Here is a 20,707-nt window from a genome sequence, read left to right as displayed (position 1 = left end):
CCCACAAAACGCACAACCGTCAAACCACTTTGCAGCGTGTGGTATGCCGTGAAGCGCTTTGAGATGCCTCCACGGCACGATAACGTGCTATATCAAATGCAAGGATTATTAGTAGCAGCAGTACCCTCCGGAAAGCGATCCGCCAATCCACTAACAACCGGGTTTCCGAAATAACGCTCGATAAACCGAGGCGTGGGGCGGAGAGGCGGGGGGGGGGAACCCTCCTAACGTTGCGCCCCGCCCCTCCCCCCCCCCTCCCCGCCCCGCCCCGCCCGGGAATCGCGACCCCAAGCCGGGTCCTCTCCGCTTCTGCGAGCCGAGCGCGCTGACCGCTACTCTCTGCGCCGGAATTTCATCCCCTTCCCTCTGCCGCCCCAACTCCGCAGCTACCCCCCCCCCCCCCCCCCAACCCCTGACACCAAGATGGGAGGGGGAAATGAATATTCAGGGAACACAGACGATGTCCAGTGGTGGAGATGCAATCGTCACACTTGCTTTTGTGGTGGAGAGGGCGATACAGAAGGCGTCTCTGGGTTGCTTGGTAACCGAGGTGTATGTATGTATGTTGCTGTGGGGTTTTGTCTAATGCTCTGAGGACCTGAAACATACCCAAGTGGGTGGGGGGTGGGATTCCTGGGCCAGACATTCTCTCCCACACCCCATTTCTCCTCCTCGATTCTTTTTTTTTTTTTTTTTTTTTGGGGGTGGAATTAGAACCCGACCAAGAGAGATGGCGTTTCATTTAGAAGACTATTTCACCACTGTGTTCCAAGACCAACTCTTGGTGTGAGTTTTAAAGGGCGATCGTGGGGGTGGGGGGGTGGGGGGGGGGGAAGGGGAGGGGAGGGGGGTTTGGTGGGTGGGATGGGGTGGGGAGGGGGGTGTTGGTGACTGTCAGTGTGGGTTGAGGACAGAGAGAGAGAGAAGGAGAGAGAGAGAGAGAGACACACACACACAGTGTTTGTGCAACTTTGCACAGCTTTGCTCTTTTTTTTCCTCCCAACTTTGCAAAAAAAAAATGAAATGCAAATTCTATTGGAATCCTACTCCTGTCCCGACTTGTGGAGTGTTTTTTTTTTGCTCCCCCCCACCCCCCAACCCCACCCCCCCCACCCCCACCCCAGATGATGCATTTAATTAAAAAAGCAATTCGCAACCCAATCGACTTAGACCGAATTAGTCCTGGATTTTGCAACGGTTTCTTTCTGATTCAATGCCTTGTCTTTTGCTTTTGTTGCTGTTGCTATTCGTTTTTTTTTTCGCAGCGATAAAACTGTTACAAGTTTTTTTTTCCAATTCGGATTTCTTAAAAGAGTTTGCACTTGACCTGCGAGAAATGCTCTGCCACCCCAGTTTCAGTGCATTGGCCGTTAAGAAGCAGAAATATTGCACGATATTGCCCGACAGAAATACTCTAACGTAATGCCACGTCGACACATGGAGTTGTGCAAAGAAACACTTAAGTAAAAATCACATACGATTAGACTTTATTCGTGGGAATGAGGCGTTTTATAACTTCCCTCTTTTTTAGTTGTTTTTTTTTCCTCCTTTTATCATATTTTCCTCATGCTAAATATTATTAAGTAATATATTAAATTTACAAAACTTAAGAATTGAGATAAACGATGTGGGGGGTCCCCTGATTATCTGTGAACATATGTGTGTGTATGTATGCATGTATGTATATGCTTATGTGTGTATGTGTATGCTTAAGTGTGTGAACATCTGTATATTTACATACGTGTTTATATCCGTATCTGTATAAGTGTGCATATGTAGATGTGTGAATATCTGTATATTTATATGCATGTTTATATCCATGTCTGTTATATGTGTATATGTAGACGCGTTTGTGTGTGTATGCAGGTATCTGTATATCATACGTGTTTGTATGTGTGTGTGTGTGTCTAGGGATGAGGCAAATTGTAAGCTGTTTAAAGATATTTCTTAATGAAGATCAAGAAATAGATCTTAGAACCTTGTGCAGTTATGATTCAGACAAGTATGTATATTTTTTATGCCACTTTCCATTGACAGCGATGGGGCGGCGTTTTGTGTTCAGCAGTGATCCACTAAGAGCCATGAAGTGAATGATCAATTTTATTTGGGGGATTGTTGGCCAGGAGAGAAACTGCAGTCTGTTTTCAAGTAATACCATGGATCCATCTTTACAGGACCTAAGTTTAAGGTTTCATCTGAAGGTCGCACTATCAACAAGCTCTATCGCTATCAGCATATCCCCAGACTGCATTAGAGGGTCAGCTAGACTAATACTCTAGGCTGACACCCCAATGCGGTGAGTTCTAAATCCCAATGTGGGGCTTGAATCCACAACCTTCTGTGTCAAGAGGAGAGAGGGCTACCAATGAGCCAGGCCGACATCTAAAGGCTCCACTAAGTAAAAAAAAACTTATATAAGTGGCAGGTGGTTAAACAGGAAAACACAGCCGCTAATTTGTACCAGTAACGCCTCACAAACAGTACTCTGAGGCGTTTAATGTGATAAAGTGTTTTGTCAAATGCAAGTGTTATTTACTTAAGCCACTGAATGCCATGCAGTCAGTGGAAAAATCAGATAGCCAGAGTTAATGAAAGGAACTCATCCCTTATGAAGCGCTTTCGATATCATTGAATTGAAGTATGGCGAAGCACTTCGAATATAATTCACCGTTCCCTCACAGGTCAGTACACTTGAGCTGAGCGCATCTGCCCATTCATTGTGTTGGCTCTCCATCGCAGAGACTGCAATGAAATGGAGACTTGGCGGCAGTTTCTTTACTTTTTCATTCATCCTTTATTGAAAACTAGTCGGTAATTCGTTGTTTGCCAGTCACAGAATCTCGGCTTCAACCCCTGACAAGTAATAATAATAATAATCCTTGCATTTGATATAGTGTTCAAAGTGGTTGGCAGTTTGCACACAGCAATGCCCCACAAACGGCCATGGAGTGAGTGATGGCTTTTATTTGGGATTTATTTGTGATTCCAAATGCCGACATGGGGGCTTGAACCCACAACCTTCTGAGTCAGAGACGAGAGCGTAACCACTGCACCAGTCTGACACACAATACTCGTGTTGACTGGTTTCTCTTCTTTCCTTCCATAAAGAAAACTGCCAGAGAGAGACACTGCAAACCTCACCACTGCCACTCAACTGCTGGAGAAAAGACAACAGTTACTCCAGTTGGAAGAAGCTCTAGGCAATCAAAAAGAGGTAGAGACAGAAACCAAGAATTTGTCCAACAACAACAACAACAAAATTACATTTGTATAGCGCCTTTCAAGTCGGGAGGATGTCCCAAGGCACTGGACACTTAGAGTTTCGGACCCGAGCTGGGGGTCGGGATCGGGGAGGTTGGAGGGCAAGGGGGGAAGCAGGGAGATCAAAAGCACGGTCGAAGAGGAGGGTCTTGAGATGGGTCTTGAAGGAGGCAAGGGAGGGGGCGAGGCGGAGAGACTGCGGGATTGAAAATTGTGGATCATAAACCCAATGGGCAAAGCTCTAAGTAATGTGAGCCTATTCACAGAAACAGAGAGGAAGTTAAACTCTTAGTCTAACGATTGGCATTTTAATATATGTCTCATCTCATTCCTGTTTATCCAGAGCATAAAGCATTTTCTCACTGCACTCTATAAACTACACTGTAGTCTGAACCAATGATTTTTCCAGGGGTTGCCATATGACAGTTTGTACAGCGCCTTTCACATTGGGAAGATGTCTCGAAGTGCTTCACAAAACTGACTAGGAGCCTCAGGTTAATAAGTGGAGGTGGGTTTTGGGAGTAGGGAGGTGATTTTTTTTTGCTAAGCCGGGTGTCGTGATACACACGGAAACTCATCACCATAAGAGTCTCCAAACCAAACTGAGAATTCCATGCATCCCACCTATACATGGAAATCCCAGAGATAGATTGTTGGAATGGAAAGCGCACTCTCTCCCTCCCTGGAGTGTTGCATAAAAGTACAATTTCTCCTTCCGCAGGAGTTTGAGGCGAAAATGGATTCTTTGAAGTTCAGAAGACAGGAACTCAAATACAAGGAAGGGGAACTGAAGGAACAAATTGTTAAATTTGAGAAATTCCTGAAGGTGAGTGCATGTTTTCAGCGATGCCTGTTCAAGCATCTTTTCCATCGCACATGATAAAAATACCCAAATGAAGAGTTTTTAACACAATATTAAATATTCCTTGTGTTTGCTACAGCACCTACAGCACAGTCCACATCAGGGCTTCTCAAAGCGCTTCAGACAATTTATTATAAATTATAATAATAATAATAATCCTTGCATTTGATATAGTGCCTCATCACATCATTGAGGCGTCTCAAAGCGCTTCACAGAATATACTGTAAAGTGAATTGACTGTGTATTTTGGGTGCGAAAGCATCAGGATATTGTTTACAGCAGTGTCCGACAAACAGTCGTGGTTTGAGTGACCACATTTATTTTGGAGGGATTATTATCCCCCGAAAAGTCCGACTAAGACTTACTGCTCAGTAAATAGAGGTGTGTGAAGTCAGGAAATTTGCCTAAGGTTTTGCCCTCTCTGGGAATCGAAGCCGGGCCCTCTTGCTTGCGAGGCGAGCGTGCTAACCACTATGCTACGGGACTCCACATCAGGAGGGCTTCTCAAGGTGCTTCAGAGGATTTACTATAAAGTGTAGTGACTGTGTATTTATCAGGTGAAGAAATTTAGTGTGCAAGCCAGCGTTACCTCGAAATTCTGAGATGAATATTCACAAAAATAACTCTTGCTCCCGGCTCCCCCCACCCTCCCACCCCAATCCCTTTCCCAAGGAAAACGATTCCAAGCGGAAAAGGGCTTACAATAAAGCAAACATGGAACAAGAACTGATTAAGCAAAAAGAGAGGGACATATTGAAACTGCTCCAGGAAATGGATAGAATCATACAACAGAACATCAAACTGAAGAAAAAGCTGCAAAAATACGCCATTTACCTAAACTATATGGAACAAGTGACACAACTCTCAGAGGAGGTAAGATAACAACCTGCATTTGGATAGCGTTAAGTCTTTGGAGGGATTCCGCATTTGATAAGTCACAACGGTGCTGAATTCCTACTTATATATACATACAAGCTTTCGGGGTTCTACTCCACAGGAGAGGAAAATTGGCTACTTTCTTATCTCTCAGTATAATAATAATAATCCTTGCATTTGATAGAGCGCCTTATCATGTCGTTAAGACACCTCAAAGAGCTTCACAGAATATACTGCAAAGTTGACTGACTGTGTATTTTGTGGGCGAAACACGGCAGCCAATTGTACACAGCAACGTCCCACAACCAGTCGTGGATTGAGCGGCCTCATTTTTGGGGGGAAGGGATTATTACCCCCAGAAAGCGATCTTCCAAACGATTCATGACCGAGTTCCTACCTACTGCTAGGTAGACAGAGGCGTGTGGTGGAGTAAGGAAACTTGCCTAAGGTTTTGCCCCACCGGGAATCAAACCCGTGTCCTCTCTTGCGAGACGAGCGCTCTAACCACTACGCTATGGGACTCCACAGAACATAGTTCTGGTTCCACAACATCACCGTTTAACAGTTTCAGGAGCCGACTGTGGCGAAAGCTCGTTTCGAGACCCTGATCATCACTAGGGATGACCTGCTGATGAGCGAAGGCGAAAACCAGGCGGCTATCAAAGAGATTAAAAACAGACTGACTAAATTCGTGAAGCAAAAGAGCAACGACATCTTGATGTACAACAATGACCTGACCAACAAACAGAACCAACTGGAGCGAGCCAAAATGCATACTATGAAACTGGTAAGCGTCGATCAGGAATAATCAAATAAATGATCAAATAAAGCAGCCATAAGGCAGCACCCTATCTGACTTGAAGTCCCAGCTTCTGCGAAGCACAGTTTAGTGCTGATATCAACATCTGCAATGAACACTGCTACTGTATGTATTTCTTTGTTGCAATACAGGAGGTCAGTAACTGCTATGGAAGTGAAAAGGTATTATTACTAATAATTCTACCATTGTAATGAGGCAGCTGTAACTTTGAAATGTCTCAGAGCTTTGCAGGCAATTTTTGACAAGTGCGGGTGAACCCGCAGCCAATTTGCACACATATTGCTAAAATGTGAAGTACCTCTAATAACTAAAATTGCAAACACTTATTTCTGCTTAGGAGAAGGCAGTGAAAGCCGGCATTTCATTATTTGAGCCCAAATGAATTTTAAAGGCCGTTTCCTCTGGAGAATAACTTTTTAAATTGATGTTTTGAGGTGAGGTGATAAACACGTTAATTGCAGAGTAATTGAAATTGTGCTGTGTTGTAACTTATCCAGGAGGCAAGTTGGACTGTAATTCAGAACACGGCAGCTAAAAGGACACTGGTGTTGGGCACAGTAAGGATGGCAGTTCAGAACCTTCACAACATTGTAAAGAAGGAACAAGGCTTACTAATGGAATGCCCTGTGGGGGAAATCAATGGACAGCTTGACACGGTGAGTTGTACCAGTTGTTTATCACATTCAATTCTATTCCACCCTCATTTTAAAGCTTTTATGTTTAGTTGGCGTAGCGTAGTGTTTACCGCGCTCGCCTCGCAAGTGAGAGGATTCGGGTTTGATTTCTGAGCAGAGTGAAACCTTACACCATAGAAGGTACAATGAGACTTGGTTAGTTTCTAAACTAGCAGTTTCATTAAGGCACTGTAAGTGACAAGCTCTGCGGTTTTAACTGGTGAAGTACCTCACTGCATAGTCCGAAATACCCCCAAACAATTTAGCTCTTGCCACCCTGTGCCAGATGTGTTTAGGAATTGGGTAGGAGGGGACATTCCCTCCAGAGAGTTGAGTCCAGACAGACAAGGGGAAATGTGATCGATTCTCATCTTCAAAAAGAACAAGCTGTCACTGAGAACATTACTGTAGATATGAGGACAGGTTGAAATTATGATGAGCCCAAATACTTCACAGAACACAATGGATTCCTGTGTTTTTGTATCCATGGAAGAAGAATGTAGGCCAGGATTTAATAGTGTAAATGTGTGCCAATTGCCAAATTAGCGTTGGGCATTACTATTTGAGCAACTGATTTATCTCATTTTAAGTGGTGCTTGAAAACCATTCAGAATGAACCGAGACATGCTGATCTGTTTCTGAAACTCTCGACAGATCCAACAGTACCTGTTGGACTTGAAGGAAATGTTAATTGACATCTATAAGAGGGATACGGTCATAAGTGCGAGTACACTACTGTTCCTGAAAAAATGGTAATGTTAACCTTTTGTAGCTATTCCTCATTAACATTACAGAACTACAGAAATATAGCCCAGCCCGTTACAGCACAGGTGTAACACAGACCATCGTTGATGCAGTGTTAAGTGCTTTGCACTTCCAGTCTGTGGCACACAAGAGGAGAAAAAATAGCATCTCGATGTGTCTCAGTACGGCCCGGATGAGATGTTCAGGTGGATGTTAAAAGATCTCGTAGCACTATTCGAAAAGAGTTTCTCTCTCCTGGTGTCCTGGCCAATCCCCCCCTCCCAACCCAATAAAATTAGTCACTGACTCCATGGCTGTTTGTGGAACATTGGTACACAACTGGCTGCCACGTTTCACCCAGAAAACACACAGGCAATCCACTTTACAGTATATCCTGTGAACTGCTTTGAGAAATCTCAATGTCATAAATCATGATAATCATTCTTGATTTGTGGCAATAAATCTTGTTATTTTTGTTATTCCTATGATTATTTTGTTGGTCAACTAAAAACGGTTGGTAAATCACTTAAGAATTTGCTACTTGCTAATGTTTGATCAGTTTTTTTAGGACACATTTAATTCTCACTGCTTTGTCATGTTATCTGTCTGCAGTTCATCTTGGCAAAAAAAGAACTACAAGACTAACATTTTCTCTCCTCCCACAGAACTTCTTACCCTCTCGTATCACAGTTTTCAATTTTCTTTCTCCGGTTGAAGATTTCAATCAAAGCTGCTCGCTCAATTTTTATTTAATCAATTCACTTAGATTCCATGTTAATCATTCAATAAAAATATTTGTGTAACAGAGAAACATTAATTATTTTACGGGGGAGCTTTTATGACTCGCCCCGCCAGATTTCAGTCCGCTATTGGACGTTTAACCATGAATTCAGAACAAGATATCCCATAGACAAGCTTGGTTAATATTAGCATGTTATGGGCAGACCTCTGTATTTCATATTACTTGCACAATACTCATGTTGAATAAATTGCACGTCTTTTATAAAATAGCGTTTGCTGTCTATTCTCTTTCAGACCACATATAACCAGGACAACTCACACCAGTGTCAGTGCAGTGTATAATCATAATAATAATCCTTGCATTTGACATAGCGCTTTTCACGGCTTCGAGGTGTCGCAAAGCGCTTCACAGTATATGCCAGATCGTTGTGCTCAACAAAGCTTCCTTATGAACGAACACTCGACCTGTCCTTTTTACCTTGCGTCTTATGGGCGTGTGAAAAATTGACGTCACATGGCTTTTTAAAAAAAATAAATCATGCTCCTACTGCTCCCTATTGGCCCAAAACACTGGTATTAATTTAAGCCAAAGTGGTTGCAAACACTAGCTGCAAGTTTAATGTAAGAAAACAGAACTGTCCATCCACCCAGTCGGGTTCGTACGTTTATTTTCCTCTTCTCATTTTCCCCCTTTTGTCTTTGCCTCGTCCGAAGGCCATGCTCTTCATTTCCCTCACGCGCTGTCTGTTCATGCCTTTGATTTTCTTCATCCCTCCCCGTTGCAGGAACAGAGTCTTTGATTTCTTCTTCCTCTCTCGCAGGATGTCGACTTTGCTCTTGAGCTCGGTGCGCACGTTACGTTGTGGCCCTTGCTTTCCTGGGAAAGAGCCAGGCTGGCGTCTTCCACCTGTCAAGTTACACACTTTTAGTACATTGTCCGTTCCCCCCACCCCCCGAAAGAGTAGAAAATCAGGTTCAGCTGATTACAGTAAACCTCACACGAGTTGTATCAGATGGAACGAAACATTCAATATGACTTACGCAAAGCACGAGTAATGTCAAACTTATAAATGGTAGGACTTGAGCAGATAGATGTACGACTTGGGCGATTATATGATTTATATTATACTGTAGTCATTTAAAAAATGAACATTAGATATGTTACCCAAAGTACGTACACAAGTATTAGGATTATGAAAAATTTAAAACGAGACAGCTAGGAATTAGCTGATGAGAACTGAGAATTGACTAGGAAGTTTCATTCGAGAGCAGGAATTATCTGTCGAGACAAGATAAGGTGGATCTGCACATTATAGTCAGGTAATTTAGTTTGGAAATGTTTGATGGGTGAGCTTACAATACTGAATGTGCTACTGCTTACGATAGAAGCAAGAAATTTCCTTTCATCAAATTTTGCGTCCTTTACACTTTAGCTTGGATTGAGTTTTGCCTTCACTCTGCAGCTAAAGAAATATGGCGGGGGCTGGTCTCAGCTATAAAAATTCCCACAACTGTCAATTGGACGGACACTGTTCAACACTAACTTGTGTTAGTTGCAAACAGTTATGTTTATTGGATAGATACTGAAGGGTTAGTTAGGTACAATGAACTTTAGTGTAAAAGCAGCCAGCCATACCTCTCGCACCTTTCCTGTGCTTGGGGCCCCGTTGCTCATATTCATTCTCATCATCAGACATTCTATCGTCAATCTTGTATTTTTTCTTCCATTCCTCATAGCTGAATGTTGCTGGTTAAGGATGTTAGCAGAATCCATCTGGGATATTTCGCCCACAAAATATAGTCAACTCACTTTACAGTACATTCTGTGAAGCGCTTTGAGACGTCTCAAAGACGTGCTGTATCAAATGCGAGGATTATTATATTTGGTAGCTTACCATCCATACCCTATTCAGTCCGTGGTCACGTCATAACTAGTGTTAAATATCAGAATGACCTTTGAAACAAAAGCCACATTAACTTCTACGTGACATCTCGTGACTTGACTTAGTCACTTCTGAAGCTCGCGGACCATAGGAATTGGGAATCACAAAAAAGTGATCTCTCAAATTGCACATTGTCGGGTTGTTCAGAACTTTACAGAAGGTGAAAATATCTTGAAAAAACGATGAACTTTTCTGAATTTTTATGGCTGAAAAACACCAAGTTATCTTTTTTTACTGTTTTAATATTAATCTTCTCTATGGACGTCCCAGGGAGCTAGACCCTCAAGGATGTGAACCCGAGCTGCGGGTTGGGATAGAAGGTGACCGAAGGCGCGTTCGAAGAGGAGGGTCTTGATGGAGGCGAGGGAGGAAGCAGCAATAAAGGATACATGTTTTTCTTGTATGTAGCATTAATGTATCTTCCACTTTCAATTCTTATTTTCTTTACCTCTTTGCCAGTTTCTCTGACAAATCGTTTTTTCTTACGGTCCCTGAACAACAAAAAAAGCAATGTCAATGTTATATGTAGAACTTGAACTTCACATATAGAGTATAGTGTCGAAAGTCTCTAAGCACTTCACAAGGCTTCACTGTAAAGTGCAGCAACTGTGAATTTTTTAGGCAAACACAGCAACCAATTTATGCACGCAACGCCCCACAAACTGCCATGAAGTGAATGACCAATAACTTTTTTGATCTGGAGGACCGTTGGCCTGACTTCCTTTGCTCTTTTCGAACAGCACCCCGGGATCTTTAACGTCTACCCAAACATGCGCAGACGGGATCTCGGTTCAACAACAACATGTTACATTTGTGCAGCATCTTTCATGTTGGAAGGACGTCCCAAAGTGCTGGGCAATCAAGGATGTGCACCTGAGCTGGGGGGTTGGAATCGGGAGGGGGGGGGGGGAAGAGGAGGACAAGGAGGGTGGGGATAGGAGAGTGACTAACGTGGTTGAAGAGGCTCAATATCTTCCTTGATGCCTCATCTGACGGGACAGATTTTACGTATTTCATGATGGTACAGAGATCTTGACTAGGGTAGTGCAAAGGTTGGGATTAGAATTCTTACAGGGAAAGAATGGGAAAAGATCCATAGGTCCATCGAATTCCCACCCAATACTCAAACTACCCTTCTGTGCTATTGTTGGCCAAGGCAGGGGGATATGGAAAAGCAGAGAACACTGGACAATACAACTTACCATTTCATTATCTGTTTGTTCTGCATCATATTTTTAGTTTCATCACCCACCAAGTCCAGCACAGCACCAGAGGCCTGCTGTTCAAAGGTGCTTCCCTCTGCGCCTAGACTTAGCCTAAAACAAAGTGAAAATCAGCTCTAAAATAATCATGGAATCATAGAATTTTACAACACAGGAGGCCATTCAGCCCATAAAGTGAATAAATATAGTTTATGGGCGAAACGCAGCAGCCAATTGTGACCAGTCACACGAACAGTTATTAACTACTGGAAATGATCAGAATAAGAAGGAGCATAAATAGTTACCCTCTCTCTGAGTTGAAGTCCTTTGGCCGATAAGGAATGTAAAATTCCTCATCTTTTCCTTTCTTCCTCTGTTTAAGAGGCTGATCATTGGATTGCTTTTTCCTTTTTCTCCCCACGACTTCGGAGAACACAGCCTGTGAGAAACAAACATACTTTGAATTAGAAATTATATTATAATAATGCTTGCATTTGATATAGCACCATATCGTATCGTTGAGACGTCTCAAAGTGCTTCACAGAACATACTGTAAAGTGAATTGACTGTATTTTCTGGGCAAAACGCGGCAGCCAATTGTGCACAGCAGTGTCCCACAGCCATGGAATTTTTTTAAAAAATTGGGGGATTGTTGACTAGGATATAGGGAGAAACTCCCTTCCCTTTTCGAATAGCGCCATGGGATCTTTAACATCCACTTGATGGAACCTCGATTTAACGTCTCCTCTGAAGGACTTGTAACTAACATAAAGCTGACTCGACCAAATTCTGATTTCCTTCCCTTTAAATTATGTCACGCCTTTCCAAGAACAGAGACAGCCAATCACAAATGTAAGACGCACACTTCAAAGTTCACCCCATTGATGCGGAAGATTTTTCTGACCTCAATGTTGTCTTCGTCAGATTCCTGCTTAGCGAGGACATTGGTTTCCGTTTGGCTTGATGTGCTCATTGAATGACCCGCTTGTTTTTCTTGCTTCACTTTTTGAAACTTCTTTATAACCAGCCTCTGCTTGTCCCGTGTAGCTCTCATAATTTCACTCGCTGTGGTTTTGCTGGTAGAATTGATTTCGAAAATAGTCTGCCCCAAAAAATGTAAGAGAGCTGTTTGTAGCAACAGTTTTAAAACTCTCAAGGATTCAATGAAAACGCAGCACTTATCGCCACAGTACATTAATACTTACAGATCTGGTTTTGTAGTTTTTAATGCTGTCAATAACCTTTAGTCTTTGGAGTTCTGTGTCTTCTAGGTTCGAACCTTAAGAACATAAAAAAAATTCCTGCTCTTAGCTTCTCACTTCATTAAAGAGTTCTTTTGAGTTTTATCCTTCAGCTAAGAAATTAATAATACTAATCCTTGCATTTGATATAGTGCCTTATCACATCTTCTGAGACGTCTCAAAGGGCTTCACAGGATATACTGTAAAGTGAACTGACTATATATTTAGAACTACAACATTAAAATAATCCTTGCATTTAATACAGTCCCTAGAACTTCAAAATGTCTGAAATTTCTGCACAATATTTCTGTCAAGTAGAACGACTGTATTTTATAGTCAAATGCGGCAGTGGTCCCCAAAACAGTCATGAAGTGAATGAACAGACGATCTGGAGGATTATTGGCCAAACACATTACAGTGAATGGTGTAAGAGAATTCTTCTGTGATTATAGCAATTTCTCGCTATAACCATAGCAATACAAAGTGTCTTATCCACTATACTACCACTTGCCCTGCAAGCTTGACATACGTTCATGTACCATATAATGGATGAATGCCTAATGTAGAGAAGTCCATTTCTTTAACTCTCTTTATTGACTCTTGAGAAGGGTCAGGCCTTGACTTCAAATACTGTTTGTAGGCATTCTCCGACACTCTCTTTAGATTCTGAAGATCCAGTGAGGAGTTGTGATCACTGATGAGTAACGATTCTTCATCATCTATAATACTCTGGGGAACTCTGCCATATACTCCATCTGTGTCTGAAAGTGTTAAAGATGAAACAATTTAGACTGTAGTACAATGCAAATTGATGGTGTATTAGCCAGTCTATTACAACAAGGAGGTCAAAACACCCTTGGCATTTATTATTCCGTCTAATGCCAAACACAAAGATTAAGCTACAGGTTCCATGATAAATAATAATAATCTTTATATTTGATATAACTTTTTCCACTTCAAGAGGAAGTCTCAAAGCACTCCACAGGATATACTGTAGAGTGATTGTGCGATAAGCAGCCATATTTTAGTAGCAATGACTTACAACAACAACAAATTACATTTGTATAGCGCCTTTCACATCAAGAGGACATTCTTACATATGATGCCTTCCATTTTATACATGGAAACAAGAAACTTTCTACTGAAATAAGCTTTGTATTTTCTGTTGCACCGGTCAAAAATTTATCAGTGCATGATGTTAACTGAGCTCTGAGACACCGTCCGGTGTGGAGGATGCTATATAAATCCAAGTTGTTGTTGTTGAAGAACAGTTGTAAACGAAACACAAAGAGTTTTCTTATTCCCACCTCCAACCTCAAAAAAAACCATGGAGATGCTTTAAGGCACAAGCAGAGGAGAACCTTTCATTACCCATTGCAATGGTATCTGATTTGGCAAGTTTTAAGGGCCGACCAAGGAACAGATGTAAATCGTAGACATATGCAACTTCATCCAGGGCAACCATTGAGTAAGCCGTGCCACTTTTGCCAGCTCTGGCCACTCGCCCTGTAATAGAAGAACACAGTACAATAAATATCATGCCTTCCAACAGGACATGAATCATTCACGCCTACCAATACAACAGGCTATTTGGAACATTCCCAACTAGACAGCTTTCAAAAGATTTCCTGTTGCACATGAACAGTAACATGCAAACCGCAGCAATATCAATGGCAAGCTATGTGGTTTTAACTGGTTAGACTCTAGCAATTACCTCCAATGCACACTCTGGGGTCCCCCAGCCTCGGCTCTTGCCAACCTGCGCCTAATGCTTTCCGGAATTAGGTAAGCAGGATGCGTCCCTCCAGGAAGAGAGATTGAGAGCATTCCATTCCAACATCTATCTCTGGAATTTCCACGTTTAGGTGGAATTCTCAGTTTGGTTTGGACACTCTTAAGCAAGGTGATGGTTTTTCGCACGAGTCAGACACCCCAGCTGACCAAAAAAAAAATGCAATGTAGAACTACCAAAGGGATTCAAACCTATTTTTCCTAAAGCACTGAGACTTGATAGTCCATGAAATCTGTATCTCCACAAACGTTTTTTTTAAATAATGAACTCAAACTGCCCCCCACCCCCTCCCCAAAAAAGTATCTTAACAACAATGTGCGTTTATATATCGCCCCTCACACAGGGTAGCATCCCAGGGCGCTCATCTCATTCGCTGGGTTTGCAATACAAAGAAGTTACACAAACGGCAGTTCCTGAACGGGACCGATTAATGGGACACTGTCGTCTGCAGCGATCTTTCCAATGTAAAGATCGAGACGATTCAGAACTCTAATCAATCTCTACCCGTTAACGGTCTCATAAGTTTGCTTACCAACTCGATGCAGAAAAAGCTTGGCTTTGGGTGGGAAGTTGTAATTGATGACATTATCCAACATGGGGATGTCAATTCCACGAGCTGCCACATCCGTCACGATCATCACCATACACTTTCTGTGGATGAATTTCCCGATGTTGATTTTTCTGGCGGTTTGGTCTAAGGCGCTGTAGCTATGTGTACAGTCGATACCCTCTTTGGTGAGCAACTAATGGAAATAAGAGCATCTGAATGTGGGCTTCAGTGTAAATAATGCAAACACATTACATTGGGATAATTGTTCCCTAAAGAAAGACTGTGCAAGGAAACCAGGACTCAGATGCAGGTATTTCAATAAAACTGGAAATTTGCAAAAAGTTAACTCAAGGAACTAGATAACTCAGATAAAATCACTTCTAACCTTACTGGTTAGTTAGACTTGTAAACCTAAGTTATCCATTTACCATTTTTGACATGGAAGAGAATAAATACTTTTTCCAAAAGATTAAAGCCAACGCTAATGGAAAATTAAAAATAACTCTTTAATTTTAATGAGTTTATTGCGATGTTCTCATTTACGCTCATATTTGACACCAACCTCTTTTAGGTATTCAACGTGATGTTTGGTAGCAGCAAAGATGACAGTCTGTTCCTGAGGTTTGATCACATTTCTTAACAGGTGAAGCAGCACAGCTGGCTTATCATCTGCCCTCACGTTAAAAAAGGCCAACTTAAAATATCAGAGAGAAGTATATTTTAGCACAGAAAGGGCAGTTTTCCAATCCTTAAATCACATATAAATCACAAAGCTGCCTAAAGCATGACTGACTTCTCCACAAACGGCGGTCAGTCCTTCAGCCTTTCTGCCTTGGCCCATTCTGGAGAACCTCCGCATCACTCTCTCGCTTCCTTCAAGGCCCGTCTCAAGACTTTCCTCTTGGACAGCGCCTTTGGTCAAACTTCCTACACTCCCTCTACCTGCCCTCCACCCCTCCTGATCCGAACCCTCAGCTCAGGTCCAAATCCCTGACTGTCCAGCTCTTTTTAATAATGATAAGAAAAAGATTCCATTCCCAACAAAAATATTTGGAGTTTTTGCACAAAGCAATGAAAAGATTAACCAGTGCAAGCACATCAGTTAACACACAAATTAAATACTCTCTATGTAACCTTCAAATTGTGATTACTTTGTAGGTTTATTTAAGAGTACATCTATTGACCAGTTCTAAAACATTCTTACCTTTAGATTTTCGCTCAGCTTACTGTCTACATCCAGCCGAATTAGAACTGGTTCGGTCAAACCTGGAACAGGGGGTAAGATTCTTTTTCGTTACTAAATTTTATTTTAAAAAAATGTTTTTTTTAAAAAAAGAAGTTTCCCTGATGGCCTGGGCTGCAGCACTGAGTCGTACACATCAAAAAGATTCAGGTTTAAATCGCAGACTGTGCTGAATTGGCTGATTCTGGCTGGGGCACAACAATTTGGCCTCAGTTCTCTTGGGCCACTGAACGAAAAATTAGCTAGGGTCCAGGGTCTAATCGCTATCCATTGATCCCAGATGGAATGTGTGCTTGTGCAAACATTAAGCCCAGGTTAAGCTCAGCACGAATCAGCAAATTCAGGAGAGAAGGGAAGAAAGTGCCCAAATTAAAGCATTTTGACCTCAGTTTACAAAATTCAAACAAGCGTTTAAAATTGTTTCAGGCCATATCAATAGGATCACCAGGGAAAGCACTGCATATCACTGTAAACTATTGATTTAAGAGTCTATCACCCGTACCGGATGGGTAAAAAACTTTTGAGGGATGAGTATAGTAATTCTTAAATGAATTAATTCGGAACTCCATCCCCACAGTCTCCCATCTCAAGACCTTCCTTTTTGACCGCGCCTTCGATCACCCTCCTACCCATCACTTTTCCTGATCCCGTCCCCCAGCTCAGGTCCAAATCCTTGACTGTCCAGAGCATTGGAATGTCCTTCCGATGTGAAAGGCGCTATATCAAATGCAAGAATTATTATTATTATTTACCGGCACTTGCAAACTCCACCAGCTGTTTGGGTAGGGTGGCTGAAAAGAGCAGAGTCTGTCTGGAGTCTGGCAACCTTCGAATAATCTCTTGTAGTTGTTCCGCAAATCCCATTTCAAACAATCTGCCACACACAAAAAAANTCCAAATGTCAATAATGCTGATTTTAACCGCAATCTTGGACTACTTTTACAGTCATTGACTTCCATTGCGAAACATAAAGAATGAAAATATCAGGGAGTGTATTTTCTACTCAAGAGTTGATGCATATTTTTGTATAAAGGGGGCGAAACTTCGGCAAGTTTCCTTACTCCATATGCCTATGTGTAAAAATTCAAACCATCATACACGAGTAGATACTTATGTCTGTCTCTTTGAGGTCAAGAAATGTTGAAAATCGAGGGAAGTACATTCTTAACAGTGTACCAATTGCAGACGTATAGATTCACCAAATGCATTTCAATCTTTACTTGAAGGTCCCGGTCAGAACAGGGTATAAGAATATCTAACCTGTCTGCTTCATCAAACACCACATATTCCATACTGCGTAGCTTGAGGTTCATCTCCACAACCACGTGCATCAATCGACCTGGTGTGGCAATTATTCTGTAAAGATAAAGGGACACAAAATAATCAGGGAACGGTGGCAAGCATTCACCTGCCCATCAAGTCTAATGTAAATCAAAAGTTCAAAGTATTAGTCTTGAAAATAACGAAGTCATTTGCTTGTTGGGTTCAGGCTTATATTGGTGGTTGTGTATACTCCTGGATACCTCTCCCCATATCCCTTACGGTCGGATTTTCCTGACACTTTTCAAAACATGTTAATAAGAACATATTCTACCAAGATTATTATTAATAATAATTTGGTCACTCAACCCATGTCTGTTTATGGGACTCTGCTGTGTGCAATTGGCTTCTGTATTTTGCCCACAAAATATACAGTCAATTCACTTTACACTATATTCTGTGAAGCGCTTTGAGACCATTCAGCGACGTGACACGGTGCTATATCAAATGCAAGGATTATTATTATTTATTTATTCATTTATTTAAGTCAACTTACATATCAGGGTTTTCATGCAGCGCTGAAAACTGATCCTCCATTCTGATAAAATAAACACATAGACACTTTGCATTAAACTTTGACCTTGTTCATTGCTCGCCCATTACATTACACCAAGAAACGTATGCATTCGTTTCCATCTAAATCATACTCACTTGTCTCCACCCAAGATTAACGCTGTTTTGAGCCCAGCAAATTTTCCAAGCTAGGTTCAAGAAAAGAAAACCAGAAGGCACTTTTTAATTTTATTAACCATGTTATTAGCGTTTTGTAACATATGTGCAGTGCAATAAGAATTTTGAGATTTTAAAGAAACAAAATTATAGTGTTGTCCTCCACCGCACAGATATGGTTCCTATCAATAATCTATATCTATTATAATCCAAACAACATTGGCTATATTTAAGTGTTAATATCCAAACACAAGACGAACACTCAGATACCAGGAAATAGTTTACCTCTTTTGTGAACTTCATGGTCTGTAACGCCAGCTCTCTCGTTGGAGTCAGGACCAAAGCTCTTGCTCCAGTCTGGGCACTGTGGACTTTTAACCGCTCGAACATTGGGACGAGGAAGGCTGCAGTTTTACCACTGCCTGTCCTAGCCATAGCAACAACATCCTTGCCATCCAGTATGATTGGGATTGTCTAAAACAGAACACAATATTAATAGTTTGAAAAATTTTGCCCACAAAATATAGACATTTCACTTTGAAGTATATCCTGTGAAGCGCTTTGAGACGTCTCAATGATGTGATAAGGTGCTATATCAAATGCCTGGATTATTATTAATATTATGTTAGCATTCAGTTCTATTCCTAAACTGATTTCTTAAGATAACAGTAGCTTTCAAATACTAATGACTACTGGATCAGCTTCTCAATCATTCTTGCATGCTTATACATGCAAATCTGAGTTTCAGCGGAGCGGATTATTGCGTGTAGCAAGTGACATTTCAAGCAGCTTGTTCTGTTAGTTACCTTTCTTTGAATCGGTGTTGGTATTTTGTATCCTTTCTTCATCACGCCTTTGAATACAGGAAAACTTAAACCTGTCAAAAGGCAAAACAGAAATGATGGGATTCCAGCAATCTTCAAAATATCACCATTGTGAAGCTAGTCCTGCTAGAGACTGCACAGCACTTTAGGTCATCCTCCTGATGTGAAAAGCACTACACAAATGTAATTTGTTGTTGTTGTTGTTGTTACGCATACCCATGGACTGAAAGCCTCCAGATTTTTTCTTCTTCTTGTTTTGCTGCCGCACCATTTCCCTTGTGTCCAGTTCCATGTCCGACGGGCATTCAGCTGATGGGAAGCTTAGTAGTGGTTTGGTGGTGTCCTGGGGGGAAGCAAACGCAACAAGGATATTCATTTTAAGCTGAACATTGTTTCTGAATAATAATAAAAATACTTTGTAGTATTTGCTTAACAAATCATTTCAGTCCTTGTGCTCGCTGCATCAAAAGCATTTCGAGATAATCTGAAAGGACCTGTATTGCAACTCTTCTCTAACTGAATAGCATCAAAGGATCCTTTTCGTCCAGCTATAAAGATAAGACTGGAAATCTTCAACAGTACAGCAAGGCCCAGCACTGGAGCATCAACAACAACAACAACAAAATGACATTTATATGGCGCCTTTCACCTAAAGAGTGAAGTTTGAAACCTCAACCCTCTGACTCAGAGGCGATGAAACCTACTGACAGACCCAAGCTATCCTGCGAGGAGAAATAAGGGCAGTCCTGTGGGTAGAAAGAGGGGGACCCAGGACTGTTCTGTTGGGGGGGGGGGAGGGGGTTATCTGGGCCTGTGGAGTCCTGTAGCTCAGTGGTTAGAGCACTCGCTTTGCAAGTGAGAGACCTGAGTTCAATTCCAGGCAGAGGGCGAAACCTTGGGCGAGTTTCCTTACTCCACACACAGAGCCTAATAATAATCCCTCCAAAACCAACAATAATAAATTGGTCATTTTCAGTCCACGACTGTTTGTGGGACACTGCTGTGCGCAATCGGCCGCCGCGTTCGCCCACAAATATACGGTCAATTCGCTTTACAGTACGTTCTGTGAAGCGCTTTGGGACGTCCTCCCGACGTGAAAAGCGCTATATCAAGTGCAAGGATTATTATTATTATTATTATTATTATACGGAGGGAGGGAGGGAGGGGGCACTTACCACCTCACTGTCCTCACTGGCAGCATCACCCTTCTCAATGAAAGGGGCCAAATCGAACTCTCCTCCGTCGCTCTCCAGGTCCATCTCATGGTCGTGGCTCCGGCGCTGTTTCCTGCGTTTGTAGTTACTCTTCTTTTTCTGTGCCATCTCCCCCTCCCCCTCCCCACCGCGTCTGTGTCTGGGTATGTGTCTGTCTGTGTGTGTCTCTAGTGTGCCTGTACGTCTCTCTATGTGTCTGTATGTGTGTCTCTATGTGTCTGGGTCTGTGTGTCTCTCTGTCTGACCCTCCCGGGCTACACGTGGTTCCCGGCACCAGCTTCCGGTGACCCCGCGCACGCGCGCGGCGTGGGTGGGGGAGGCGGGGCGCGAGGGGGCGTGGGGGTCAGGGGACTGTACCAACTCGCTGCAAAGCCCCCGCTCAGTTTGGTGTGAGTGGAGGGGGGTGTGGTATTTGTTGGGTGTGGAGAACCCACTTTAGAGACATCTAAATCGAGCGAAAAAACACAGCCTTTATGTTGATGGTACAAAAAGTTCCAGTTCATTTCCAGGCCCCCTCCCCAGGGATGTTTTTATTGGGAGGTGTCACCCTGTTTCCACCGCCTCCCCTCTCCTCCCTGGAGATGGTGCGCCCCGCCCAGATGTCGGTTGCTATGGCTACAGGAGGCGGAGTCGGGTTGGGCCGTCGAGCGCCGCTGTTGCTGCTGTGGTGGTGGTGGTGGGGGGGCTTTTAAGCAACGAATAGACCCCCTCCCCCCCTCCCCCCACCCTCT

At 42.4% G+C, this 20,707-nt stretch overlaps 2 protein-coding genes across 4 annotated transcripts; one reads left to right on the top strand and one right to left on the bottom strand.

Annotated features, from left to right (window-relative positions):
* Positions 1-501: 501 nt before the first annotated feature.
* Positions 502-7,961, top strand: cfap73 (cilia and flagella associated protein 73). 3 transcript variants are annotated; one of them, XM_042337627.1, is made up of 8 exons: positions 707-786; positions 3,109-3,214; positions 3,983-4,087; positions 4,796-4,996; positions 5,565-5,786; positions 6,317-6,475; positions 7,148-7,245; positions 7,903-7,961. In XM_042337627.1, coding segments are annotated over exons 1-8 (948 nt in total). In that variant the 5' UTR covers positions 707-730; the 3' UTR covers positions 7,904-7,961. The 3 variants fall into 3 exon arrangements, with proteins under 3 accessions (XP_042193562.1, XP_042193561.1, XP_042193560.1); XM_042337628.1 differs by lacking the exons at positions 707-786; positions 7,903-7,961 and adding an exon at positions 502-556 and having other exon boundaries at positions 7,084-7,239; XM_042337626.1 differs by lacking the exon at positions 7,903-7,961 and having other exon boundaries at positions 7,084-7,239.
* Positions 7,949-20,126, bottom strand: ddx54 (DEAD (Asp-Glu-Ala-Asp) box polypeptide 54). Its single transcript, XM_007902317.2, has 20 exons — positions 19,938-20,126; positions 18,979-19,105; positions 18,745-18,815; positions 18,224-18,412; positions 17,921-17,970; positions 17,766-17,807; positions 17,210-17,305; positions 16,702-16,823; positions 15,911-15,972; positions 15,269-15,400; positions 14,689-14,899; positions 13,736-13,870; positions 12,904-13,125; positions 12,329-12,402; positions 12,028-12,225; positions 11,429-11,562; positions 11,124-11,237; positions 10,311-10,412; positions 9,615-9,715; positions 7,949-8,885 (listed from the first exon to the last, which is right to left on the bottom strand). Exons 1-20 carry the CDS (start codon positions 20,082-20,084, stop codon positions 8,644-8,646), a joined length of 2,571 nt encoding a protein of 856 aa, XP_007900508.1. The 5' UTR covers positions 20,085-20,126; the 3' UTR covers positions 7,949-8,643.
* Between the last annotated feature and the right edge of the window lie 581 nt (positions 20,127-20,707).

The sequence above is a fragment of the Callorhinchus milii genome, unplaced genomic scaffold (assembly GCF_018977255.1).
Source record: "Callorhinchus milii isolate IMCB2004 unplaced genomic scaffold, IMCB_Cmil_1.0 Scaffold8, whole genome shotgun sequence".
NCBI classification, from domain to species: domain Eukaryota; kingdom Metazoa; phylum Chordata; class Chondrichthyes; order Chimaeriformes; family Callorhinchidae; genus Callorhinchus; species Callorhinchus milii.
This window is presented reverse-complemented; position numbering and strand designations above follow the sequence as displayed.